The 22,400-nt window shown below is 48.2% G+C and overlaps 1 protein-coding gene across 2 annotated transcripts in view; it reads right to left on the bottom strand.

Annotated features, from left to right (window-relative positions):
- LOC119955649 (collagen alpha-1(XXVII) chain B-like) overlaps window positions 1-22,400 on the bottom strand; it is a 605,839-nt gene that overhangs the window by 407,578 nt on the left and 175,861 nt on the right. For both annotated transcript variants that reach the window (XM_038782071.1, XM_038782070.1), the window contains exons 8-9: window positions 19,931-19,975; window positions 8,172-8,225 (exon numbers count right to left, since the gene is read on the bottom strand). In XM_038782071.1, the coding sequence (XP_038637999.1) occupies window positions 8,172-8,225; window positions 19,931-19,975 (99 nt within the window). The remainder of the gene's footprint in view (window positions 1-8,171; window positions 8,226-19,930; window positions 19,976-22,400) is intronic.

Below are 22,400 nucleotides of genomic sequence, written 5' to 3'. Positions count from 1 at the left end.
TGGCCTGGTGGGGGCGCCACCATTGCTCCCAGGTTACAATTGCAGACTGGATCCTGGAGGCATCACCTCTATCAAATCTGCATATTTAAAGGTCACTTCACCAGCTTGGGGAAGTATCCTTGCCACCAGCAAGGGAGAGGGCTGGAAAGGAGTGGCTAGGTTGCCCCGATTTATTTTAACAGCTCTCACCTGGCCAACAGGTGGGATAGAGTTAAAATCTGGACCATATATTTCTCATTGTATTTATTCTTACACCGACATGAAATGAAATGAAAATCGCTTATTGTCACGAGTAGGCTTCAATGAAGTTACTGTGAAAAGCCCCTAGTCGCCACATTCCGGCGCCTGTCCGGGGAGGCCGTTACGGGAATCGAACCCGCACTGCTGGCCTCTCTGGGTCTGCTTTAAAAGCCAGCGATTAAGCCCAGTGAGCTAAACCAGCCCCATTTCATGCTGTTTCATAAACACAAATGCTTAAGGGGGAGGGGGGTGGGGGGTGGGGGGGGGGGGGGGTGATTTTCTGACCCGTGTTTTCCGCTGGTGGAGATAGCTTGCCATTGGCTGACGCTGGGACCTTCCAGTCCTGCCGATGTCCACGCCGTTTTGTGTCGCTCACCCGCTCCGCCATCAGGGCTCCCGCCGTGAGGGGGGGGGTCGCCTTCAGGAGGACCGGAAGATCCCATCGTGGGATGGGCTGGAAAATCCCCGCCCTAACTTTATTTACAAATTTACGCCCCGCCCTAACTTTATTTACATTTTGCCGTGGTTACGACCGAACACAAACCAGTCTTTTGCGATGCTGCCGTCAGGAAGTTAAGCTAACATCTCAAAACCAACAAACGATAGTGGGATTTTCAGATAGATGGGCCCTTTTGAAAGGCGTGGAACCTAAATATTAATGTTCGGAGGCTTGTGTGCGTTCGTACAAGGAAAACAGAGGATGGGATTCTCCATCCGCTCCCACCAGCTTGTCAAACATCCAGCTAACCAAAGCAAACATCTGCTCCCGTGGAATGTCAAACACCTACAGTTCTTTCAAGCAATCCTTCCGGAGAATTTCTTGCTGGGTGAAACTCTCTTTTTTTTTTGAAAGTACAGTTGAAGGTAAAAGTATGTAACTTCCAACATACTTCAATGTACCATTAGGGGCGACCTGATACAGGTCTACAAAATTATGAGGGGCATAGACACAGTGGATAGTCAGAGGCTTTTTCCCAGGGTAGGGGGTCAATTACCAGGGGGCATAGGTTTAAGGTGCGAGGGGCAAGGTTTAGAGGCAAGTCTTTTACACAGAGGATAGTGGGTGCCTGGAACTCGCTGCCGGAGGAGGTGGTGGAAGCAGGGACGATAGTGACGTTTAAGGGGCATCTTGACAATGAACAGGATGGGATTAGAGGGATATGGACCCCGGAAGTGTAGAAGATTGTAGTTTAGACGGGCAGCATGGTCGGCGCAGGCTTGGAGGGCCGAAGGGCCTGTTCCTGTGCTGTACTTTTCTTTGTTCTTTGTGCTTTGCTCAAGCTGCATTGGTCATTTCAAGGGCTCTAGAACTGAGCAGGTATTCCACTGGTATAAAGAGAGCAATTGACAAAGTTTGGGAGAAATCTGGAAATATCAGGGGCTGCGTTTTGTTCTTCTCCACTTGCCAGGCTGTGATTTCCCACCCATTAGCGTAATAAGCGTGAAGTCTCGGGCTGACAAGCAGAGAAGCGGAAAATCCCAATCCAGATGTGACTGGAGACAGAAGCACCAGGAATTGCTTCAAACTAAAAACCAACAGTGGCAAAAGAATTTTGTTCAACAGAGGCTGGCCTTTATGTAGTTACATGTTATTCGCCAATTTATATGCACAGAAAAATGTAAATAAACCCAAGTAAACTATCTCCCTGGAGTTCTGCATGACCAAATTCCAGATGGGCACATTCTCTACTTGATTTTTTTTTAAAATCCAGTATGATGGGTTAAAAATTCTGGCTCGCAGGAGGCATGCCCACCAAATTTCATGTCGCTATTTAGTGTCGTCCGGAATTCACTTGATTTATTCAATTCTGTTGTTCAGCCATGGGGGGTGGAGACAGTTGGATGCGATGCATTTCTCCCCTTGTAAGGACCAGAGCGGATCACTGATTGATTTTCCAGGAGCTTCACAGAATTCGGGTTCCCGCGGCTCGACAGCGAGACCTTTAACCGTGGCTCCCAGACCCGGACCTGCAGCCCTGGGCCGAGACGTTTTGTTTGTTGTGTCTCGGGACCGGCTTCACTTATAGTTTAAAATAAACCAGTTTGGCATTTCACCCCGCAAATTATTACACTGGTGACAAAGGGAGGATCAATAATGCCACGGTATGGAAAAATAAAGTTGGCAGAACCCACCCTAGACCTCAAAAGGGCTATGGAGTTAGCTCTCTCCTTGAAGAATGCCAAGAAAGGGGATCAAGAACCTCAAGGGAAGGTGAGAAGTCGCGTTCACAGGCTGGGGTGGGTGGTAGGGAGGATCGTCATACCAGAAAAGCCAGCATCCCCGGTGAAGGCCCCCATGTGCCTCACCCACCACCAACTCAACATTCAGCCAGGACCTTCTCAGAAGATGGCCGGATTAGCCTAGAAGTGCCAGGGAGCCTTCCAGGAGGACCACAGGAGTCAGCTGCCGGAAGTGTGGCCAAAGGACACGGTCCAGGCAAGGCTGCCGGGGTCAGCAGTACACTGCCGCCCAGACCACCCAGGAAGCCAAAGCCATCCCAGGCTGGGGCCTTGCAAGTCTATCAGCCCATCGAGGACAGAACGACGCAGCTAAACTGCATCACCACCCTTAAGGCTGCCCCGATAAGAATAACAATCTTCGTCAGCGGTCATTCCTGAGAAATGGAGGTGGATATGGGAGCTACTCTCTCCAGCGTTGGAGTACAGACCTTCCGGCATCTCCGGATGGGTATCTTGTCCTTGAGCCTGCGTGAAACCAGGACCAGGTTGACCACATGTACAGGGGAACGTTTGAAGATTAAGGGGACCACTGTAACCCTGGTTACCTCAGGGAAGCTGATGGCCCAACTCACGCTCATTGTTGTACGAGCGCCAGAACCCAACCTCTCGGGCGTGGACTGGCTCCAAAGAACCAATCTGGACTGGTTACCATTTTCTAAAATATGAACTGGTGGACCGTACAAGGTCATTGGCAAATACCCCAAAGTAGAGCAAAGGGAGCAATGGCAAAGGTTTATGTGGACCCCCACACCCTACCCAAATATTTCAGGGCATGGCCAGTCCCATACGCCTTACTTACCAAAGTAGAGATCGAACTCAAGTGGTTAGAAAGCCTCAGGATAATATGACCAGTACAGTTTGCAGAGTGGGCTACACCAATAGCCCCATTCTCAAGCCTGACAAGTCTTTGCTGGGGCTATAAAATCACGGTTAATAAAGTTTCATATTTAGATCGGTAGCCCATGCCATGCATAGAAGTCGTAGAAGAAATAGCGAGGCATTTGGATGGAAATTGTCCCATTGGGCAGACGCAGCATGGGTTCATAAAAGGCAGGTCGTGCCTAACTAATTTAGTGGAATTTTTTGAGGACATTACCAGTGCAGTAGATAACGGGGAGCCAATGGATGTGGTATATCTGGATTTCCAAAAAGCTTTTGACAAGGTGCCACACAAAAGGTTGCTGCATAAGATAAAGATGCATGGCATTAAGGATAAAGTAGTAGCATGGATAGAGGATTGGTTAATTAATAGAAAGCAAAGAGTGGGGATTAATGGGTGTTTCTCTGGTTGGCAATCAGTAGCTAGTGGTGTCCCTCAGGGATCCATGTTGGGCCCACAATTGTTCACAAATTACATAGATGATTTGGAGTTGGGGACCAAGGGCAATGTGTCCAAGTTTGCAGATGACACTAAGATGAGTGGTAAAGCAAAAAGTGCAGAGGATACGGAAGTCTGCAGAGGGATTTGGATAGGTTAAGTGAATGGGCTAGGGTCTGGCAGATGGAATACAATGTTGACAAATGTGAGATTATCTATTTTGGTAGGAATAACAGCAAAAGGGATTATTATTTAAATTATAAAATATTAAAACATCCTGCTCTACAGAGAGACCTGGGTGTGCTAGTGCGTGAGTCGCAAAACGTTGGTTTACAGGTGCAACAGGTGATTAAGAAAGTGAATGGCATTTTGTCCTTCATTGCTAGAGGGATGGAGTTTAAGACTAGGGAGGTTATGTTGCAACTGTATAAGGTGCTAATGAGGCCACACCTGGAGTATTGTTTTCAGTTTTGGTCTCCTTACCTGAGAAGGACTTACTGGCGCTGGAGGGTGTGCAGAGGAGATTCACTAGGTTAACCCCAGAGTAGAAGGGATTGGATTACGAGGAGAGGTTGAGTAGACTGGGACTGTACTCGTTGGAATTTAGAAGGATGCGGGGCGGGGGGGGGGGGGGGGGGGGGAATCTTATCAAAACATAAAATTATGAAGGGAATAGATAGGATAGATGCGGGCAGGTTGTTTCCACTGGCGGGTGAAAGCAGAACTAGGGGGCATAGCCTCAAAATAAGGAGAAGTAGATTTAGGACTGAGTTTAGGAGGAACTTCTTCATCCAAAGGGTTGTGAATCTATGGAATTCCCTGCCCAATGAAGCAGTTGAGGCTCCTTCATTAAATACATTTAAGGTAAAGATAGATAGTTTTTTGAAGAATAAAGGGATTAAGGGTTATGGTGTTCGGGCCGGAAAGTGGAGCTGAGTCCACAAAAGATCAGCCATGATCTCATTGAATGGCGGAGCAGGCTCGAGGGGCCAGATGGCCGACTCCTGCTCCTAGTTCTTATGTGCAACACTGGCAAACTTTCACCAAACTAGATTCGAGCCATGCCTCCCTCCAGCTGGAATTAGGCGATTTACCCAGGAAGTATGTGATGATTAACACCCATTAGAGATTATACCGATATACCACCTGCCCTTGGGAGTCTCATCGGTGTGTGCAATTGTTTAACGCATGATGGAAAACATTCTCCAAGGGTTAGCTAAGGTAGCAGTACACTCAGACAATAAACACAGGAGCAATGGAAAAGGGCATCCAGCAAACCTGGAGGAGGTTTTGAGTTGATTGTCTGATGCAGGTGTCCATCTCAAATGAGAAAAGTGTGTGTTGCAGGCAGGTGAAGTGATCTTCTCAGGGACCGAATGGATAAAAAAGGTCTACACCCTTGTGGAGGATAAAGTCAAGGTGGTCAAGGTGGCACAGACCCCGTGAAATATGACAGAATTAAAATCTTTCCTTGGCATCGTAAACTGTTTTGGGAAATTTATCCCAAACCTGGCCACTGTCTTGTCACCTCTGCACAAACTGTTAAAAAAACACCAGGAGTGGTCGTGGCAGGCGCCGCAGAATTAAGTCTTTGCGAAGGTGAAGCCGTAGTTACTGTCACCAAGCATCCGGGCTCATTACCATCCCAAGAAAGAACTGGTATTAACACGTGATGCCTCTCCATGTGGAGTAGGGGTAGTCCTTTCCCATCAATGGGACGAATGCAGAGAGAGACCCACAGCATCTGTATCCAGAACCTTGCGGGATGCGGAGCAGCATTATTCCATCGAAAAGGATGGATTAGCTGTTGTTTCAGGGTGAAAAAATTCTACCTGTATGCCTATGGCCAACATTTCACAATCGTAACAGACCAGAAACCCCTGTTGGACCTTTTCAAAGAGGCTGAAATGATTTCTCCCATCGCCTCGACTCAAATCCAACGTTGGCCATTATTGTTCTTGGCTACAAATACTCACTGCCCAGGAACACATGTTGCCGAAGTGGATGCCCTGAGTCGCCTCCCACTGCCCACAAGCTTGGTTCCTCCATTGGCATTGGAAGAAATCATCGTGACCTTGAACTTCCAGCATCCGCGAAGCAGATTCGAGAGTGGATCCAGAAGGACAGCGCACTGGCAAAATTGCGCCATATGATCCTCAGTGGCGGAATCCGAGGACATCCCACGGATGACAGGAAGCGCTTCCTCAGTAAACCACAAGAGTTGAGGGTAGAAGATGACATCATGCTGTGGGGAGCCTGAGTAGTCGTTTGCTGCCCAGGTCAGTGCCCAATCCTGATGGACTTTCACCATGGACACCCCAGCGTATCCAAGATGAAAACGCTCACAAGGAGCTGCGTCTGGTGGCCCGGGCTTGATACAATCATCGCAAATCTGGTGCACAACAAGGAAGCAACGCCCCCCCACCTCCCCCCAATCCGGCTCCACCTCCCACCGTCTTGAGGCCTTGGGCTGAGTGACAAAAGAGGCCTCATCGCAGTGGGAGTGAGGGGTGAGGGATAGGACCACAGGGGGTGGCGGGGGACTTGCTGATGGATCTCCCCATGGACTTCGTAGAAGACGAGTCCCCGACCCAGATATCGCCCAGTCCTGGAGCAGCGGTTCCTGACAGTCCTGGGCGGGAACGTTTGTTTTGTGAGCCGTGGTAACGGCTTTATTTTCAATTTAAAATAAACCAGTTTGGACTTTCACTCTGGCGCTTCCTGGAATTATTACACCTTCCCAGGAGGAAACAGAATAAAAAGCAGATCTGGGGCAGAACGAGGATAGGATTAGTGGATTTTCCAGTATGCTTAAAATTTTGGAGAGGAAAAAAAAATCAATCGTTCACAGCAATGTGATTTGCATCCAGTTGTCAAAATAGCACCAAAACCTCTTTCTTGCCAAATATCTAGAAATTGAATAAGGAGTCACTTTGTTCTCAATAGCTGTACCTTAGAACCATAGAATACCGACAGTGCAGAAAGAGGCCATTCAGCCCACCGAGTCTGCCCTGACCCTTAGAAAGAGCACCCTACCTAGGTCCACTCCCCCGCTATAATCCTGTAACCCCTACCTAACCTTTGGACAATGAGGAGGAATTTATCATGACCAATCCACCTAACCTGCACATCTTTGGACTGTGGGAGGAAACCGGAGCACCCGGAGGAAACCCACGCACACACGGGGAGGACGTGCAGACTCCGCAGAGACAGTGACCCGAGGGCGGAATTGAACCCGGGTCCCTGGCGCTGTGAGGCAGCAGTGCTAACCGCTGTCCACCATGCCAGATCAGTCATTAGCTTTTTCAAAATTATGTCTCAGGTTCTAGAATCTAGAGTTACTGATTGCATTTGTCCGAATTTCCTTTCTCTCTTATCTTAAAAGGGAAAACAAAACAATGTCGTATGCAAACCGAAATCCTGAGCTATTAAGTTACTTGATGATCAGAGAGGTGGATCGTCCATCATACACAAATCATACACAAGCTCGTCAGAAAGTCAAGTCCTTTCGTTTCTTAGACTAGATAGAAATACATAATTTATATTTCAGTTTCAATGCTGAATAATTCCACAGGATTAATCTCCCGGTATACAATTATTGAAATACTGTTGGATAATACATACAAGGTGGCACGGTGGTTAGCACTGCTGCCTCACAGCGCCAGGAACCCGGGTTCAATTCCGGCCTCGGGTCACTGTCTGTGCGGAGTCTGCACGTTCTCCCCGTATCTGCCTGGGTTTCCTCCGGCTGCTCCGGTTTCCTCCCACAGTCCAAAGATGTGCAGGTTAGGTGAGTTGACCATGATAAATTGCCCCTCAGTGTCCAAACATGTGTAGGTTAGGTGGGGGTTGCAGGGATAAGGTGGGGGGGAGTGGGACGGGGTAGAGTGCTCTTTCGGAGGGCCAGTGCAGACCCGATGGGCCGAATGGCCTCCTTCTGCAATGTAGGGATTCTATGCATAGTGCTGACTAAATTAATCTAATTAATGCCTTAAAAATATGGAAAAAGCCACAATTAGCACTGCTGCCTCGCGGCGCTGAGGACCCGGGGGTTCGATCCTGGCCACGGCGCCGAGGTCCCAGGTTCGATCCCGGCTCTGGGTCACTGTCCGAGTGGAGTTTGCACATTCTCCCCGTGTTTGCATGGGTTTTGCCCCCACAACCCAAAGATGTGGAGGGTAGGTGGATTGGCCACGTCAAATTGCCCCTCAATTGGAAAAACTGAATTGGGTACTCTAAAAGATTTTTTTAAATCACTAGAATGTGCCTTTCGTGTTGTTTTACTAGCATCTCGATTAAACGTGTTTTTGTTTGCAAACATGTCAACATTTTCTCTGTGTTAAACTGCACGGCACGAGAAGATTTACTGCACCTGCCTGCCAGGATAACCTTTGGCACCTTGACTTCCATCTGGTCCACGCTCCCCCTGGTTAAAAAAAAAGAAACGGACAATGTTACTTTCCTTTTCAGCCACTTCTTTGCTTGCAACAACCGGAGTTTCGACCTTTTGAAAGCATTGTCAATAGTCCTTTCCATTTCATTGTAGCGCAAGGTCTCAGTTGGGATTACAGTGTTAAACGCACTCCAGCACATGTCTTTGCAAACGATTCTCCAGATGTGTTGCTTACACAGTATTCAGGCATGCACACAATTAGAGAGCTCCTCTGCCAAGTATAGCATGATTCAGTGTAAAAGTCTGGCGTTAACGTCTAGGACGTCCCCTGTTCCAAGGAATTTCATGTTTTAGTTCAACCCCTGGGGCAAGATTCCACAGCGCAGAACCATTCTTAATTCAGCAGACTCAGGTTCGTCCAAGTCATCTGGAATTTTGTTTTAAATTTACACGGACATAATTTTGATCTATAATGGTGGTGTTTTCAAACCATCCGGGGGGGGGTTGGGGGTGGGGAGGGAGGTTTCCGCATCAGCAATGAACTGAGCTAGCCTCGATCTGTCTGAAATTGGTCAGCTTACAATGTTCCAGATTAGTTGCGCCTTTCCCTAATGCTGAAGCTTTGGTTCCTAATCCAGGTTGGGCTTGGCGCAGGTTTAGCTCACGGTTAAAGCTGCACTTAGCTGTCACAGGAAAGACGGAGTTCAAAGTCTGTCTGGTTTGGCGCCAATCCCATGAGGGATCGCCTTACAATTTCTGTTGATTGCACTAACCGGCGGAGGCTGAATGTATTTGTGTGATATCCCTCTGTCTGCCATCTTAATCTAGGCATTATGGGCGGCACGGTAGCACAGTGGTCAACACTGTTGCTTCACAGCACCGGTTCGATTCCCGGCTTGGGTCACTGTCTGTGCTGAGTCTGCACGTTCTCCCCGTGTCTGCGTGGGTTTCCTCCGGGTGCACCGGTTTCCTCCCCACAGCCCAAAGATGTGCAGGTTGGGTGGATTGGCCATGCTAAATTACCCTTAGTGTCCAAAAAGGCTAGCTTGGGTGGGGTTACTGGGTTCATATAGAATTTACAGTGCAGAAGGAGGCCATTCGGCCCATCGAGTCTGCACCGGCTCTTGGAAAGAGCACCCTACCCAAGCCCACACCTCCACCCTATCCCCATAACCCAGTAACCCCACCCAACACTAAGGGCAATTTTGGACACTAAGGGCAATTTATCATGGCCAATCCACCTAACCTGCACATCTTTGGACTGTGGGAGGAAACCGGAGCACCCGGAGGAAACCCACGCAGACATGGGGAGAACGTGCAGACTCCGCACAGGCAGTGACCCAAGCCGGGAATTGAACCTGGGACCCTGGAGCTGTGAAGCAATTGTGCTAACCACTATGCTACCGTGCTGCCCGGGGGTTACGGGGGTGTTACGGGGATAGGGTGGATGCGTGGGATTAAGTGGGGTGTCCTTTCCAAGCACCAGTGCAGACTCGATGGGCCGAATGGCCTCCTTCTGCACTGTAAATTCTATGATTCTATGATTAACCAAATTAAATGCGGACAACCCGTTCAGAGGAACATCACACAAACGTGTTACCCATTTGCAGACGGAAATACCCAATGGGCGTCTCATGGCTTCGTGATGAGGTTTGCTCTTCACGAGCGCACACGGTTAAATCTTGTGGCACAGCGGGAGCAGGTTGCCTCTGAGCCAGGCGTTCTGGGTTTAAGCCCCATTCCAGGACTCGTTGGCCAGGGAACGCTCGACCATAACATGGTAAAACAGGTTGAGCATCAACCTGCAAATTCCCTCCAACACCCTGCAGTTTTACCTGGAAGAGATTTTTACTGAGCCAAGTGATGGGGAGAACATTCCCATGGGAACCTCTGCCATCATCTAGCTCCAGACTACAACAGGACATGTTGGCACTGTAACTCGGGCACACCAAGTGATCTGTAACACACTACCACCGGTACAAACTCCCAGTCACCTCCACCAGGAACTTCGGTCGTGATTTTAAGAAAGTTCACACGGAGAGTTCAATATAACCCGGAAACCATTTAACAGCTCGCAGGAGACAGTAGCATAGAACAGTACAGGCCCCTTGGCCCACGATGTTATACCAACCATTTAACCCAATCGAAGATCAACCAACTTTTACTGAATCGAGACAATGAGGATGGCTTCTTCACCATCAAGGCCTGGCAACAGAAACACTAACAAGGTATTAGTGATGGCCTCACTGTATCCAGATGGCTTAAATTGATGCAGATATGTTACATGGGACTGAAATTCATCTATCTGAGTGAAGAGACAAGAGAGACTCCAGCCTCTGACAGAAAATCCCTTCCGCAGACACACTGAGAATAAAAAAATTTAAATAGGCTTTCAGCGAAGGTGGGCTGATAAACTGTGGTGAATAGTGCAACGCTCAGAGTCAGGCATTTGGAAGCAAGCTGACTCCAATATGGGCATCATCGAACTTCCAAAGCAAACTATCTCTTCCTAACTCATCTGGCAGGCACGTGTTAACGGTTTGGCTCCATTAAAAGTGAGCAGAGGACTTGTGTCTCCCATGACGGCATTTCAGACACTGAGGTTCCTCAGATTCTCAATGATGATGCTACAAAGGGGCGGGTCTCTCTGATCCTGAGGCTAAGTGTTGACGCCATTGTAAACGCCATCGCGTTTCTCGACGGCGTCGACATAGCCTCAGGAGCAGCGATTCTGACCCCTACACGGAGCCAGCACGGCACTGGAGCGACCCACGCCACTCCAGCGGCCGATACTGGCGTCAGATGGGCATCGCATAGAGCGGCCCCCGAACGACGCCGTGCTGACCGCGCCGGCGCCAATGGCGCTGATTCTCCGCTCTCCAGAGAATCAGCAGACGGCGTCGCGCGATTTGCGCCCGTCACGGCGAGTCTCCGGCCCAGCCTGGGCTGTGAGAATCCCGTCTAAAGTCTTTCAGAATTTCATTCCTGTTTCATCCTGAGTATTTTCCTGTGCCACCTATACAGCTGTGGAAACAAAGAGGACTGGCACTCATACAGCACCAGAATGGGATTCTCCATCTTGTCAGGCGGATGTACCTTTAAGAAATGGGTGTTTATCAAATAGCTGCAGTGGATGTACCTTTACGAAATGGGTGTTTATCAAATAGCTGCAGTGATGTCAGAGTGTGGGTGGAGCTGGGCTGTCTGTCTGCTTTTACTTTTGTTTTGATCTTAAAAGCTGCTTTGTGGCTCTTTGTGGTTTCGTTTTCAGAGTTGGAGAGCTGTATTCAAAGCAAGCAGATGTGTAAAATGATCTCTCTTTCGAAAAGCTAAAGAAGGTCTTCAGCTCATTGATGATGTCAAAGTAGCACCTGTTTCTGTAGAGAACTTAAACCTGCTGTCTTTGTTAAAAATAAAAAGGGTTTAACTTATGGATGTTGCTAGGAAAGGTATGAAGGGTTACCTATAGAGTATTGCATCTGTGGGGTTATGTGTGTTGGTAGTTGATAAGACGTTTACTGCGTGTTTATAAAATGTTAACTGGGTTCATAAAATAAACATTGTTTTGTTTTAAAATTACTTAAGGTCTCTGTTGCATCACACCTGGAGAGTGGACCCTTGTTCTCCCCCTATCCAAAATCTATTAAAAGTCATGGGTCAGATATACTTTGGAGTTTTCCAAACCCTGGCCCATAAAAATCTCGTCAGCTGGCCAATGGAGCTGGGCAGCCCCACACCGTCGGGAAATCCCCGGGCGTAGGTGCGCAGCACCTCCAACAGTGCAGCACTTCCCATCTGCACTGCACTGGGAATGTCAGCCTGGGTTTTTTGGGATCAAGTCTCCGGTGTTGAACTTGAACCCACAACCTCCTGGCCCACAGCAGACAGCGCTGGAGAGGTTTAAATCGGCTAAACCACTATTGAAAAAAAAGTAGCACCGAGCGAAAGGAAGCTTTATAAACTGTACAATATGCTCATTTATTTTGCCTTCCTCTCTCATTCTGCCAGGTTTTTTTGATCTTCTTGCTGGAATCCCTGATATTTTCTATCTCAGTTTCCTCACACAGTCACAAATACATCCAAGATTCTCCATCCATCTCTCAAGTTTTAGTTTGTTTTCATTTTTGGCCGACTCCTGAAGCAACTGTTGTGGTTATGACAATTGCGCCCTCTTGGAATCCTGGTAACTTTGACTTGGATTGTCTCTCCACTGCCTGTGTTTTCCAGCTGTTTTATCAACACCAATCTTTCAATTAATAATCTTTATTGTCAGTAGGCTTACATTAACACTGCAATGAAGTTACTGCGAAAAGCCCTTAGTCGCCACATTCCGGGGCCTGTTCGGGTACACGGAGGGAGAATTCAGAATGTCCAATTCACCTAACAAGCACGTCTTTCGGGACTTGTGGGAGGAAACCGGAGCGCCCGGAGGAAACCCACGCAGACACGGGGAGAACGTGCAGACTGCGCACAGACAGTGACCCAAGCCGAGAATCGAACCCAGGCGCTGTGAAGCAACAGTGCTAACCACTGTGATACAGTGTTGCCCCCGAAGCGAAGAAGATACCTCCCGGTGAGGAGTTCAATGGTGGTGGTGTTGAGTGCCTGTCGTCTTACTCATGCAGTGGAATACTCTCAGCGGTGGAGAATGGCCTGACTGCCCAGGGAGTCAATTGAGGCCCTGAAAGTGGCCGATTAAGGGTTTCTTCCCACTGCCTCTGGCACCTTACCAGCTGTGGGGAGGGGCTCTACCACTTGGGGTGACCATGCAGTAAAACCGTTGTGGCCCACTGAGGGTGCCCCTGGCCCCACCCACCCACCCTTCAGTGACAAGGGCCAACATCCTCTTTGGAAATACACCCTCACCGACCACCACCACCCCTCCCTATTGGCCTCCCAGCCAATCCCAAGGGCCCCATTAAAGTGGATTTTAACGGAGGTTGCTGCATTTGCTCTGCAATCGACAGCCATTGGCCTGGGAAGGAGAGCAGTTAACCAGTTTCCCACTTTGTTAAACACTTTGCAGAAAGTGCGTGTGAGTGTGTGTGTGAGTGTATGTGAGTGTGAGTGTGTGTGTGAGTGTATGTGAGTGTGTGTGAGTGTATGTGAGTGTGTGTGCGTGTGTATGAGTGTGTGTGAGTGTATGTGAGTGTGTGTGAGTGTGTGTGTGCATTTGAGTGTGTGTGAGACTGCATGTGTGCATGTGAGTGTGTGTGTGTGAGTGTGTGTAAGTGTATGTGAGTGTGTGTGAGTGTATGTGAGTGTGTGTGAGTGTGTATGAGTGTGTGTGTGTGTGTGAGTGTGTGTGTGTGTGTGAGTGTGTGTGTGAGTGTGTGTGTGAGTGTGTGTGTGAGAGTCTGCGTGTGTGTGTGTGTGAGTGTGTGTGCATGTTTGTGTGTGTGCATGTGAGTGTGTGTGAGTGTGTGAGTGAGAGTCTGCGTGTGTGTGCGTGTGAGTGTGTGTGCATTTGAGTGTGTGTGTGTGAGTCTGCGTGTGTGCATGTTAGTGTGTGTGTGTGAGTCTGCGTGTGTGTGCATGTGAGTGTGTGTGTGTGTGTGAGTCTGCGTGTGTGCATGTGAGTGTGTGTGTGTATGTGAGTCTGCGTGTGTGTGCATGTGAGTGTGTGTGTGTGTGTGAGTCTGCGTGTGTGCATGTGAGTGTGTGAGTCTGCGTGTGTGTGCATGTGAGTTTGTGTGTGTGCATTTGAGTGTGTGTGTGAGTGTGCATGTGTGTGAGAGTCTGCGTTGTGAGTGTGTGAGTGTGTGTGTGAGTGTGTGTGTGTGTGTGTGTGCATTTGAGTGTGTGTGTGTGCATTTGAGTGTGTGTGTGTGAGTCTGCGTGTGAGTGTGTGAGTGTGTGTGTGACTGTGTGTGTGAGTCTGCGTGTGTGCATGTGAGTGTGTGTGTGTGTGCACGTGTGTGAGTGTGTGACTGTGTGTGTGAGTCTGCGTGTGTGCATGTGAGTGTGTGTGTGTGTGAGTGTGCATGTGTGTGAGTGTGTGTGTGTGAGAGTCTGCGTGTGTGTGCATGTGAGTGTGTGTGTGTGAGTGTGTGTGTGAGTGTGTGTGTGTGTGTGTGTGTGCATTTGAGTGTGTGTGTGTGAGTCTGCGTGTGTGCGTGTGAGTGTGTGTGTGTGTGAGTGTGTGTGTGTGTGTGTGAGTGTGCATGTGTGTGAGTGTGTGTGTGAGAGTCTGCGTGTGTGTGCATGTGAGTGTGTGTGTGCGAGTGTGTGTGCGTGTGTGGTGAGATAAAAATGGGAGCATTATTGACTCTGATGCATCCATAGTTTTTGAGGCTGACAATCCCTCACTGCCGAGACTCTCAGATAAAGCATTCACTGAGGAGTGCGACTGACACTTTTGAAGCCGCAACACAATTTCTGGTCAGCCTTTTCCACTTTTTTCCATTGGAAGAGAATGGACGGGTAAATCATGGCCTAGTAAATACGGAAGATAAAACCCCTCAACTATTGTCTTCAGTGGTGTCGGAGAGAAACCAAACGGCAATTCTGGGCACAGATAACTTGACCCATGATGGCACATTAAACAACACAACTGGGACCCGCCTGACTATCCACAGCAACCCAAATCCCACTCTCTCAGGTTCAAAACCACCACTCACCATGCCCGTCCAGGCCGGGCGCAGTCCCAGTATTGTCACCATTCCCAGTGGCACTACCGACACTCAGAGCTGCTGGCTCTTCGACTGGCCGGGGCCTCTGGGAAGGGCCAATTGTAGCTGGGTTGCCCCCCAGCTTTCAGGCATCACCGTCAGACCACCGGTGCCCTGGTAAAATTCAGCCCTGCGTAGCTACAGGAACTCACCACGGCTCCTTCGATGGCACCTTCCAAACCTGCGACCACTACCACCCAGAAGGACAGGGGCAGCAGGTACCCGGGAACCCCACCACCTGGGGGGGGTACCCCTCCAGGTCACTCACCACCCTGACTTGGGGATATATCGGCCGTTCCTTCACTGCCGCTGGGTCAAAATCCTGGAACTCCCTCCCTAACAGCACTGTGGATGTACCTACACATGGACTGCAGCGCTTCAAGAAGGCAGCTCACCACCATCTCCTCAAGGGCAATTAAGAATGGGCAATAAATGCTGGCCTAGCCAACGATGCCACCTTCCCATGAACCATTATTTTTTTTAATGCTATAGAATGGTACCTGTGGTTGGTACGGCCTGTCCTGGTCTGTTTATTAATGACGATACTCTGCTCTGCAAGTTGGTGAAAAGTATGAGATCAAAATAAAATGTTGCCCTTCACAGGGAAATCTGGGGTCTCAGTAAGCAGAGCAACCGAACGGCTTGAAGGGTTTGAAATAATCATAGAAGAATCATAGAATTCCCCAGAGGGAGGCCATTCCTCCCATTGTGTCTGCACCAGCCCTTCGAAAGGCCACCCTACCTAGGCACAAACCCCATCCTATTCATGCAACTGCATCCTGAGGGGCAATTTAGCACGGCCAATCCACCTAACCTGCACATTTTTGGATTGTGGGAGGAAACCGGAGCACCCGGAGGAAACCCACGCAGACGCGGGTGATGTGTTAGGCGGGTTGGTTTGACGTTGACTGCAACTGGATGCAGGGAAGCTAGAAACAAACGTCGAACACCAGAGATGATCCAACACGGTTTTATTTAAACTAAGAGCGGCTGTACATGTTCAGCTGTGGGTTGACACTCTACTAATCCGACTGACGACCTCTTACTGGCTCGACCAGACTTACTAGCTACCACATGGTGATAGTGTCCACTGACTTGTGCACTCTGACTGTTTCAGTGTCTGGGTCCCGAGCGGGAGTCTTAATGCCCTGTGAGCGTTATAGTAGTGGTGTCCTGTCTGGTGATTGGTTGTTCTGTGTTGTGTGTTCATTGGTCATCCTATGTGTCAATCACTGCCTGTCTGCATCTCATTATATACATGAGTGGATATTATGACAGCGGGGTGAACGTGCAGACGCTACACAGTCACCCAAGGCCGGAATTGAACCCGGGACCCTGGCGCTGTGTGGCAGTGGTGCTAACCACCGTGCCGTTTTATTCTTGCTGTGGTTGTTATGGACAGGGAAAAAGTTGGATTCAGCTCAAGAAGAATGTAGTCATTTTCACTTCAGATGCAATTTTCTGTTCTTTACCTCCATCACATGAGGTAGAACACCAGCTTGGTAACCTACGTCAGGACTGAGTGCTCGGGCCAATAAAATAAGACGCAGTTAAGTGCGCCACTCCATAAAACATCTCAACACCTGATGGGTTCAAAAGTAAATACCAGCTCAACGTTACAGTTCTAAAATGACGTAGCTTCAAACTTTCTTATTCACCTTCGGGTGGAGACACTTCATGTCCAAGAAAGCTGCTCATCATTTTTATTTCTTGGAATACCATTATTACTTTTTGTTGAAGCTGGATAAGTGTAATAAACTGACATTTAAAAAAAAAAAGGAATACATTTAAAAAGCAGCTGGATCTGTTTATCAAGACAAAGCCATGCCAGAGACTCTTGGAAGCGCACATGTATTTGAACGCTACCTGCTCTGCATTTACAGCAGACTCATTCATACTTATGTGGTCCCCTGCACCTCAAATCCACATGGAAGGAATTTTAAAAACCTTCTTTCTAATAAAATCGTGGCAAGGCTCTCTGAGGTTTGCTAGTCAGCATAAATACATAGGTATAATTTTCAACTGTCTTTACAGCAGCACGGTAGCATTGTGGATAGCAGAATCGCTTCACAGCTCCAGGGTCCCAGGTTCGATTCCGGCTTGGGTCACTGTCTGTGCAGAGTCTGCACATCCTCCCCGTGTGTGCGTGGGTTTCCTCCGGGTGCTCCGGTTTCCTCCCACAGTCCAAAGATGTGGGGGTTAGGTGGATTGGCCATGATAAATTGCCCTTGGTGTCCAAAATTGCCCTTAGTGTTGGGTGGGGTTACTCAGTATGGGGATAGGGTGTTGATCTTGGGTAGGGTGCTCTTTCCAAGAGCCGGTGCAGACTTGATGGGCCGAATGGCCTCCTTCTGCACTGTAAATTCTATGTAATCTATGTATGGTGGGCGGTGTGTTACCCTTCACTCGGGGTTCCTGGGGCAATGCACACTTTTTTAGATGCATGTTGTTAGTCTGGAGCTATGGTAGAGAATCCAACGTTCCTTCCATTACTTGGCTGAGTAGGAATCTCTTACCGCCTGCCGTTGGCCTGTGCTGGAAGGATTTGCGGGTTGATTCTTGACCTGTCTGGCGGTGTTATGAACACACCTTCCTTGGCCATCAAGTCCGGGGACAGGACTCGAACGCAGACGTCTGTCCCAGAGACAGAGCCGCTACCCGCGGTATCACTAAACCTCCCCATCTGCAGTCCAGTGGAGCGTTACCATGTGTTAGGTGTGCTGATTCAAGAAAGAGCGAGGATCAAAGTCAATTCTGCAGGCAATTCCTATGTTACAGAAAATCGAATTCCCTTTTGAAAGCCACAGTCGAATCCACCCTTGTGGACTAGCTTTTCAATTCCTGATTTATTAATTGAATTTAAGTTCCACCATCTGCCGTGGTGGGATTTGAACCCACGTCCCCAATCCCGTCCCGTGACATTACCACTATGCCATCATAGAACATAGAACAGTACAGCACAAAACTGGCCCTTCGGCCCTCGATGTTGTGCCGAGCCATGATCACCCTACTCAAACCCACGTATCCACCCTATACTCGTAACCCAACAACCCCCCCCCCCCCCCCACCAACCTTACTATTAGGACACTACGGGCAATTTATCATGGCCAATCTACCTAACCCGCACATCTTTGGACTGTGGGAGGAAACCGGAGCACACGGAGGAAACCCACGCACACACGGGGAGGACGTGCAAACTCCGTACAGACAGTGACCCAGCCGGGAACTGAACCTGGGACCCTGGAGCTGTGAAGCATTTATGCTAACCACCATGCTACCGTGCTGCCCCTAATGGGGCAGCATGGCCCGCTGATGTCACGTAAACACTGTGACGAACATAACAAGGGATGGAGAACGTGAAAAACAATCAAATAGGAACTAGAAAATGAGACAAAACACCAAAACGCCAAAGCTGAAAGATCAAGAGAATGAATGATTTTCTCGGACGTGAGAAGAACCGTTTTTACGCAGCACGTGGTTGCAATCTGGAAAGCATTGTTGGAAATACTGGTGGAGGCAGATTCAATCGCGGCTTTCAAAAGAGAATTCGATAAGCACCTGGTGGGAAAACATCTGCTGACCAATGGGAAAGGGGCGGAGAATGGGACTAGCTAAATGGTTCTTACACTGAGCTAGCATGGGCCCCAAGGACACAATAGCCTCTTTCTGTGTTCTACCAATCTGTGATTTGATAAGACATTGAATGCCCCATAGGAAACACTGGCAGCATAATTGATTCATAGAAACGTAGAAAATAGGAGCAGGATTAGTCCACTCGGCCCTTCGAGCCTGCTCTGCCATTCAAAAGGAGATAGATAGAGCGCTAGGGGCTAAAGGGATCAAAGGATATGGGGGTAATGCAAGAACAGTTGACTTGGATGATCAGCCATGATCAGAATGATCATGGCTGATCATCCAAGTCAACTGTTCTTGCATTACCCCCATATCCTTTGATCCCTTTAGCCCCTAGCGCTCTATCTATCTCCTTTTGAACACATACAATGTATTGGCCTCAAATGCTTCCTGTGGGAATGAATTCCACAGGCTCACCACTCTCTGGGTGAAGAAATTTCACCTCATCTCTGTCCTATTGTTAGACTGTGACCCCTGGTTCTGGACACACCCACCATCAGGAACATCCTTCCTCCATCTACCCTGTCTTGCCCTGTTAGAATTTTATAGGTTTCTATGAGATTCCCCCTCATTCTTCTGAACTCCAGCGAATACAATCCTAACCGACTCAATCTCCTCATACGTCGGTTCCTCCATCCCAGGAATCAGTCTGGTAAACCTTCGCAGGTGCAGCGAAGAACATCCTTCCTCAGATAAGGAGACCAAAGCTGCACACAATATTCCAGGTGTGGCCTCACCAAGGCCCTGTATAACTGCAGCCAGACCTCCCTGCTCCTGTACTCGAATACCCTCGCAATGAAGGACAGTATACCATTTGCTTCTTAACCACCTGTTGTACCTGCAATGTTGACCTTCAGCGAGTGGTGTACGAGGCCACCCAGGTCTCGTTGCACATTCCCCTCTCCTAATTTATAACCATTCAGATAATAATCTGTCTTCCTGCTTTTGCTGCTAAAGTGGATACCCTCGCATTTATCCACATTTTGCTGCGTCTGCCATCAATTTGCCCACTCGCTCAACTTGTCCAAGTCACACTGAAGCATCTTTGCATCCTCCTCACAGCTCACCCTCCCACCCAGCTGCTCAACTCAATACATTACATGATTAAAATATTTTTCCATGTTCTTTTTCACCTCCCTCAGGAGGTTACATGGCTCCGGGTGGGTGGGAGTGTTTGCGTTGTGATGCATTGTAAATATATGGACCGGTTGGACTTTTCCTGTTTGTCAATTTTATATGTTCCCACAATTGCCAGACCACTTTGCTTTACACACTAAATGTTAAAGTAGTGAATCAGCCTGAATAGGATTGCAGACTGAGAGATGGACAATGTGGGTGGTGAGAAGTAGAAGTTATTTTTCGCACCGAATGGGATTTGATAATGAAATCCATGTAAGTTCTCTGACTTGAATATGAAGCAAAGTGAACACTCACTGATTTTCCAGGATGGCCAGGCGGACCCGGGTATCCTTTCAGTCCCTAAATAGAAGGAAAAAAACATGCACATTACTCCATTCGAAAAAGAATAAGAATAACAAGCATTTGTGCAATTGAAAATCGGAAAACATGCTTCAAAGCAAATGAATGAAAGGTTAGAAAAAACACAACCTCAGCAAAATGTGCAAATACAGTGCACCTTCACATACAGTGCACCTTCACATACAGTGCACCTTCGCATACAGTGCACCGTGACATACAGTGCACCTTCACATACAGTGCACCTTCACATACAGTGCACCGTGACATACAGTGCACCTTCACATACAGTGCACCTTCGCATACAGTGCACCTTCAAATACAGTGCACCTTCACATACAGTGCACCTTCGCATACAGTGCACCTTCGCATACAGTGCACCTTCAAATACAGTGCACCTTCACATACAGTGCACCTTCGCATACAGTGCACCTTCATATACAGTGCACCTTCACATACAGTGCACCTTCACATACAGTGCACCTTCACAAACAGGGCACCTTCACATACAGTGCACCTTCATATACAGTGCACCTTCATATACAGTGCACCTTCAAATACAGTGCACCTTCATATACAGTGCACCTTCACATACAGTGCACCTTCACATACAGTGCACCTTTGCATACAGTGCACCTTCAAATACAGTGCACCTTCACATACAGTGCACCTTCGCATACAGTGCACCTTCAAATACAGTGCACCTTCATATACAGTGCACCTTCACATACAGGGCACCTTCACATACAGTGCACCTTCATATACAGTGCACCTTCACATACAGTGCACCTTCACATACAGTGCATCTTCATATACAGTGCACCTTCAAATACAGTGCACCTTCACATACAGTGCACCTTCAAATACAGTGAACCTTCAAATACAGTGCACCTTCACATACAGTGCACCTTGACATACAGTGCACCTTCACGTACAGTGCACCGTGACATACAGTGCACCTTTGCATACAGTGCACCTTCAAATATAGTGCACCTTCATATACAGTGCACCTTCACATACAGTGCACCTTCACATACAGTGCACTTTCACATACAGTGCACCGTGACATACAGTGCACCTTCACATACAGTGCACCTTCACATACAGTGCACCTTCACATACAGTGCACCTTCAAATACAGTGCACCTTCACATACAGTGCACCTTCACATACAGTGCACCTTCAAATACAGTGCACCTTCACATACAGTGCACCTTCAAATACAGTGCACCTTCACATACAGTGCACCTTCACATACAGTGCACCTTCAAATACAGTGCACCTTTAAATACAGTGCACCTTTGCATACAGTGCACCTTCACATACAGTGAACCTTCAAATACAGTGCACCTTCACATACAGTGCACCTTCATATACAGTGAACCTTCAAATACAGTGCACCTTCACATACAGTGCACCTTCATATACAGTGAACCTTCAAATACAGTGCACCTTCACATACAGTGAACCTTCAAATACAGTGCACCTTCACATACAGTGAACCTTCAAATACAGTGCACCTTCATATACAGTGCACCTTCACATACAGTGCACCTTCGCATACAGTGCACCTTCAAATACAGTGCACCTTCACATACAGTGCACCTTCACATACAGTACACCTTCAAATACAGCGCACCTTCAAATACAGTGCACCTTCAAATACATGCACCTTCACATCCAGTGCACAAATACACCTTCGTCTACAATGCATTCAAATATTGTGCACCTTTATATACAATATACAGTGCACCTTCAAATGCAGTGCACCTTCAGATACAGTGGACCTTCAGATACATAGAATTTACAGTGCAGAAGGAGGCCATTTGGCCCATCGAGTCTGCATCGGCTCTTGGAAAGAGCACCCTACCCAAGGTCAACACCTCCACCCGATCCCCATAACCCAGTAACCCCACCCAACACTAAGGGCAATTTTGGACACTAAGGGCAATTTATGATGACCAATCCACCTAAACTGCACATCTTTGGACTCTGGGAGGAAACTGGAGCACCCGGAGGAAACCTACGCACACACGGGGAGGATGTGCAGACTCCGCACAGACAGTGACCCAAGCCGGAATCGAACCTGGGACCCTGGAGCTGTGAAGCAATTGTGCTATCCACAATGCTACCGTGCTGCTCGCAAAGTGCACTTTCATATACAGTGCACCTTCAGATACAGTGCACCTTCAAATATAATGCACCTTCATGTACAGTGCATCTTCATATACAGAGCACCTTCATGTACAGTGCACCTTCAAATACAGTGCACCATCCATATACAGTGCACCTTCAAATACAGTGCACCCTCCATATACAGTGCACCTTCAACTACAGTGCACCTCCAAATACAGTGCACCCTCCAAATACAGTGCACCCTCCAAATACAGTGCACCTCCAAATACAGTGCACCTTCATATACAGTGCA

Source organism: Scyliorhinus canicula, chromosome 21 (genome assembly GCF_902713615.1).
Source record: "Scyliorhinus canicula chromosome 21, sScyCan1.1, whole genome shotgun sequence".
In the NCBI taxonomy this organism is placed as follows: domain Eukaryota; kingdom Metazoa; phylum Chordata; class Chondrichthyes; order Carcharhiniformes; family Scyliorhinidae; genus Scyliorhinus; species Scyliorhinus canicula.
The sequence above is the reverse complement of the archived record's forward strand: the minus strand, read 5'-3'. Positions and strand labels throughout refer to the sequence as shown.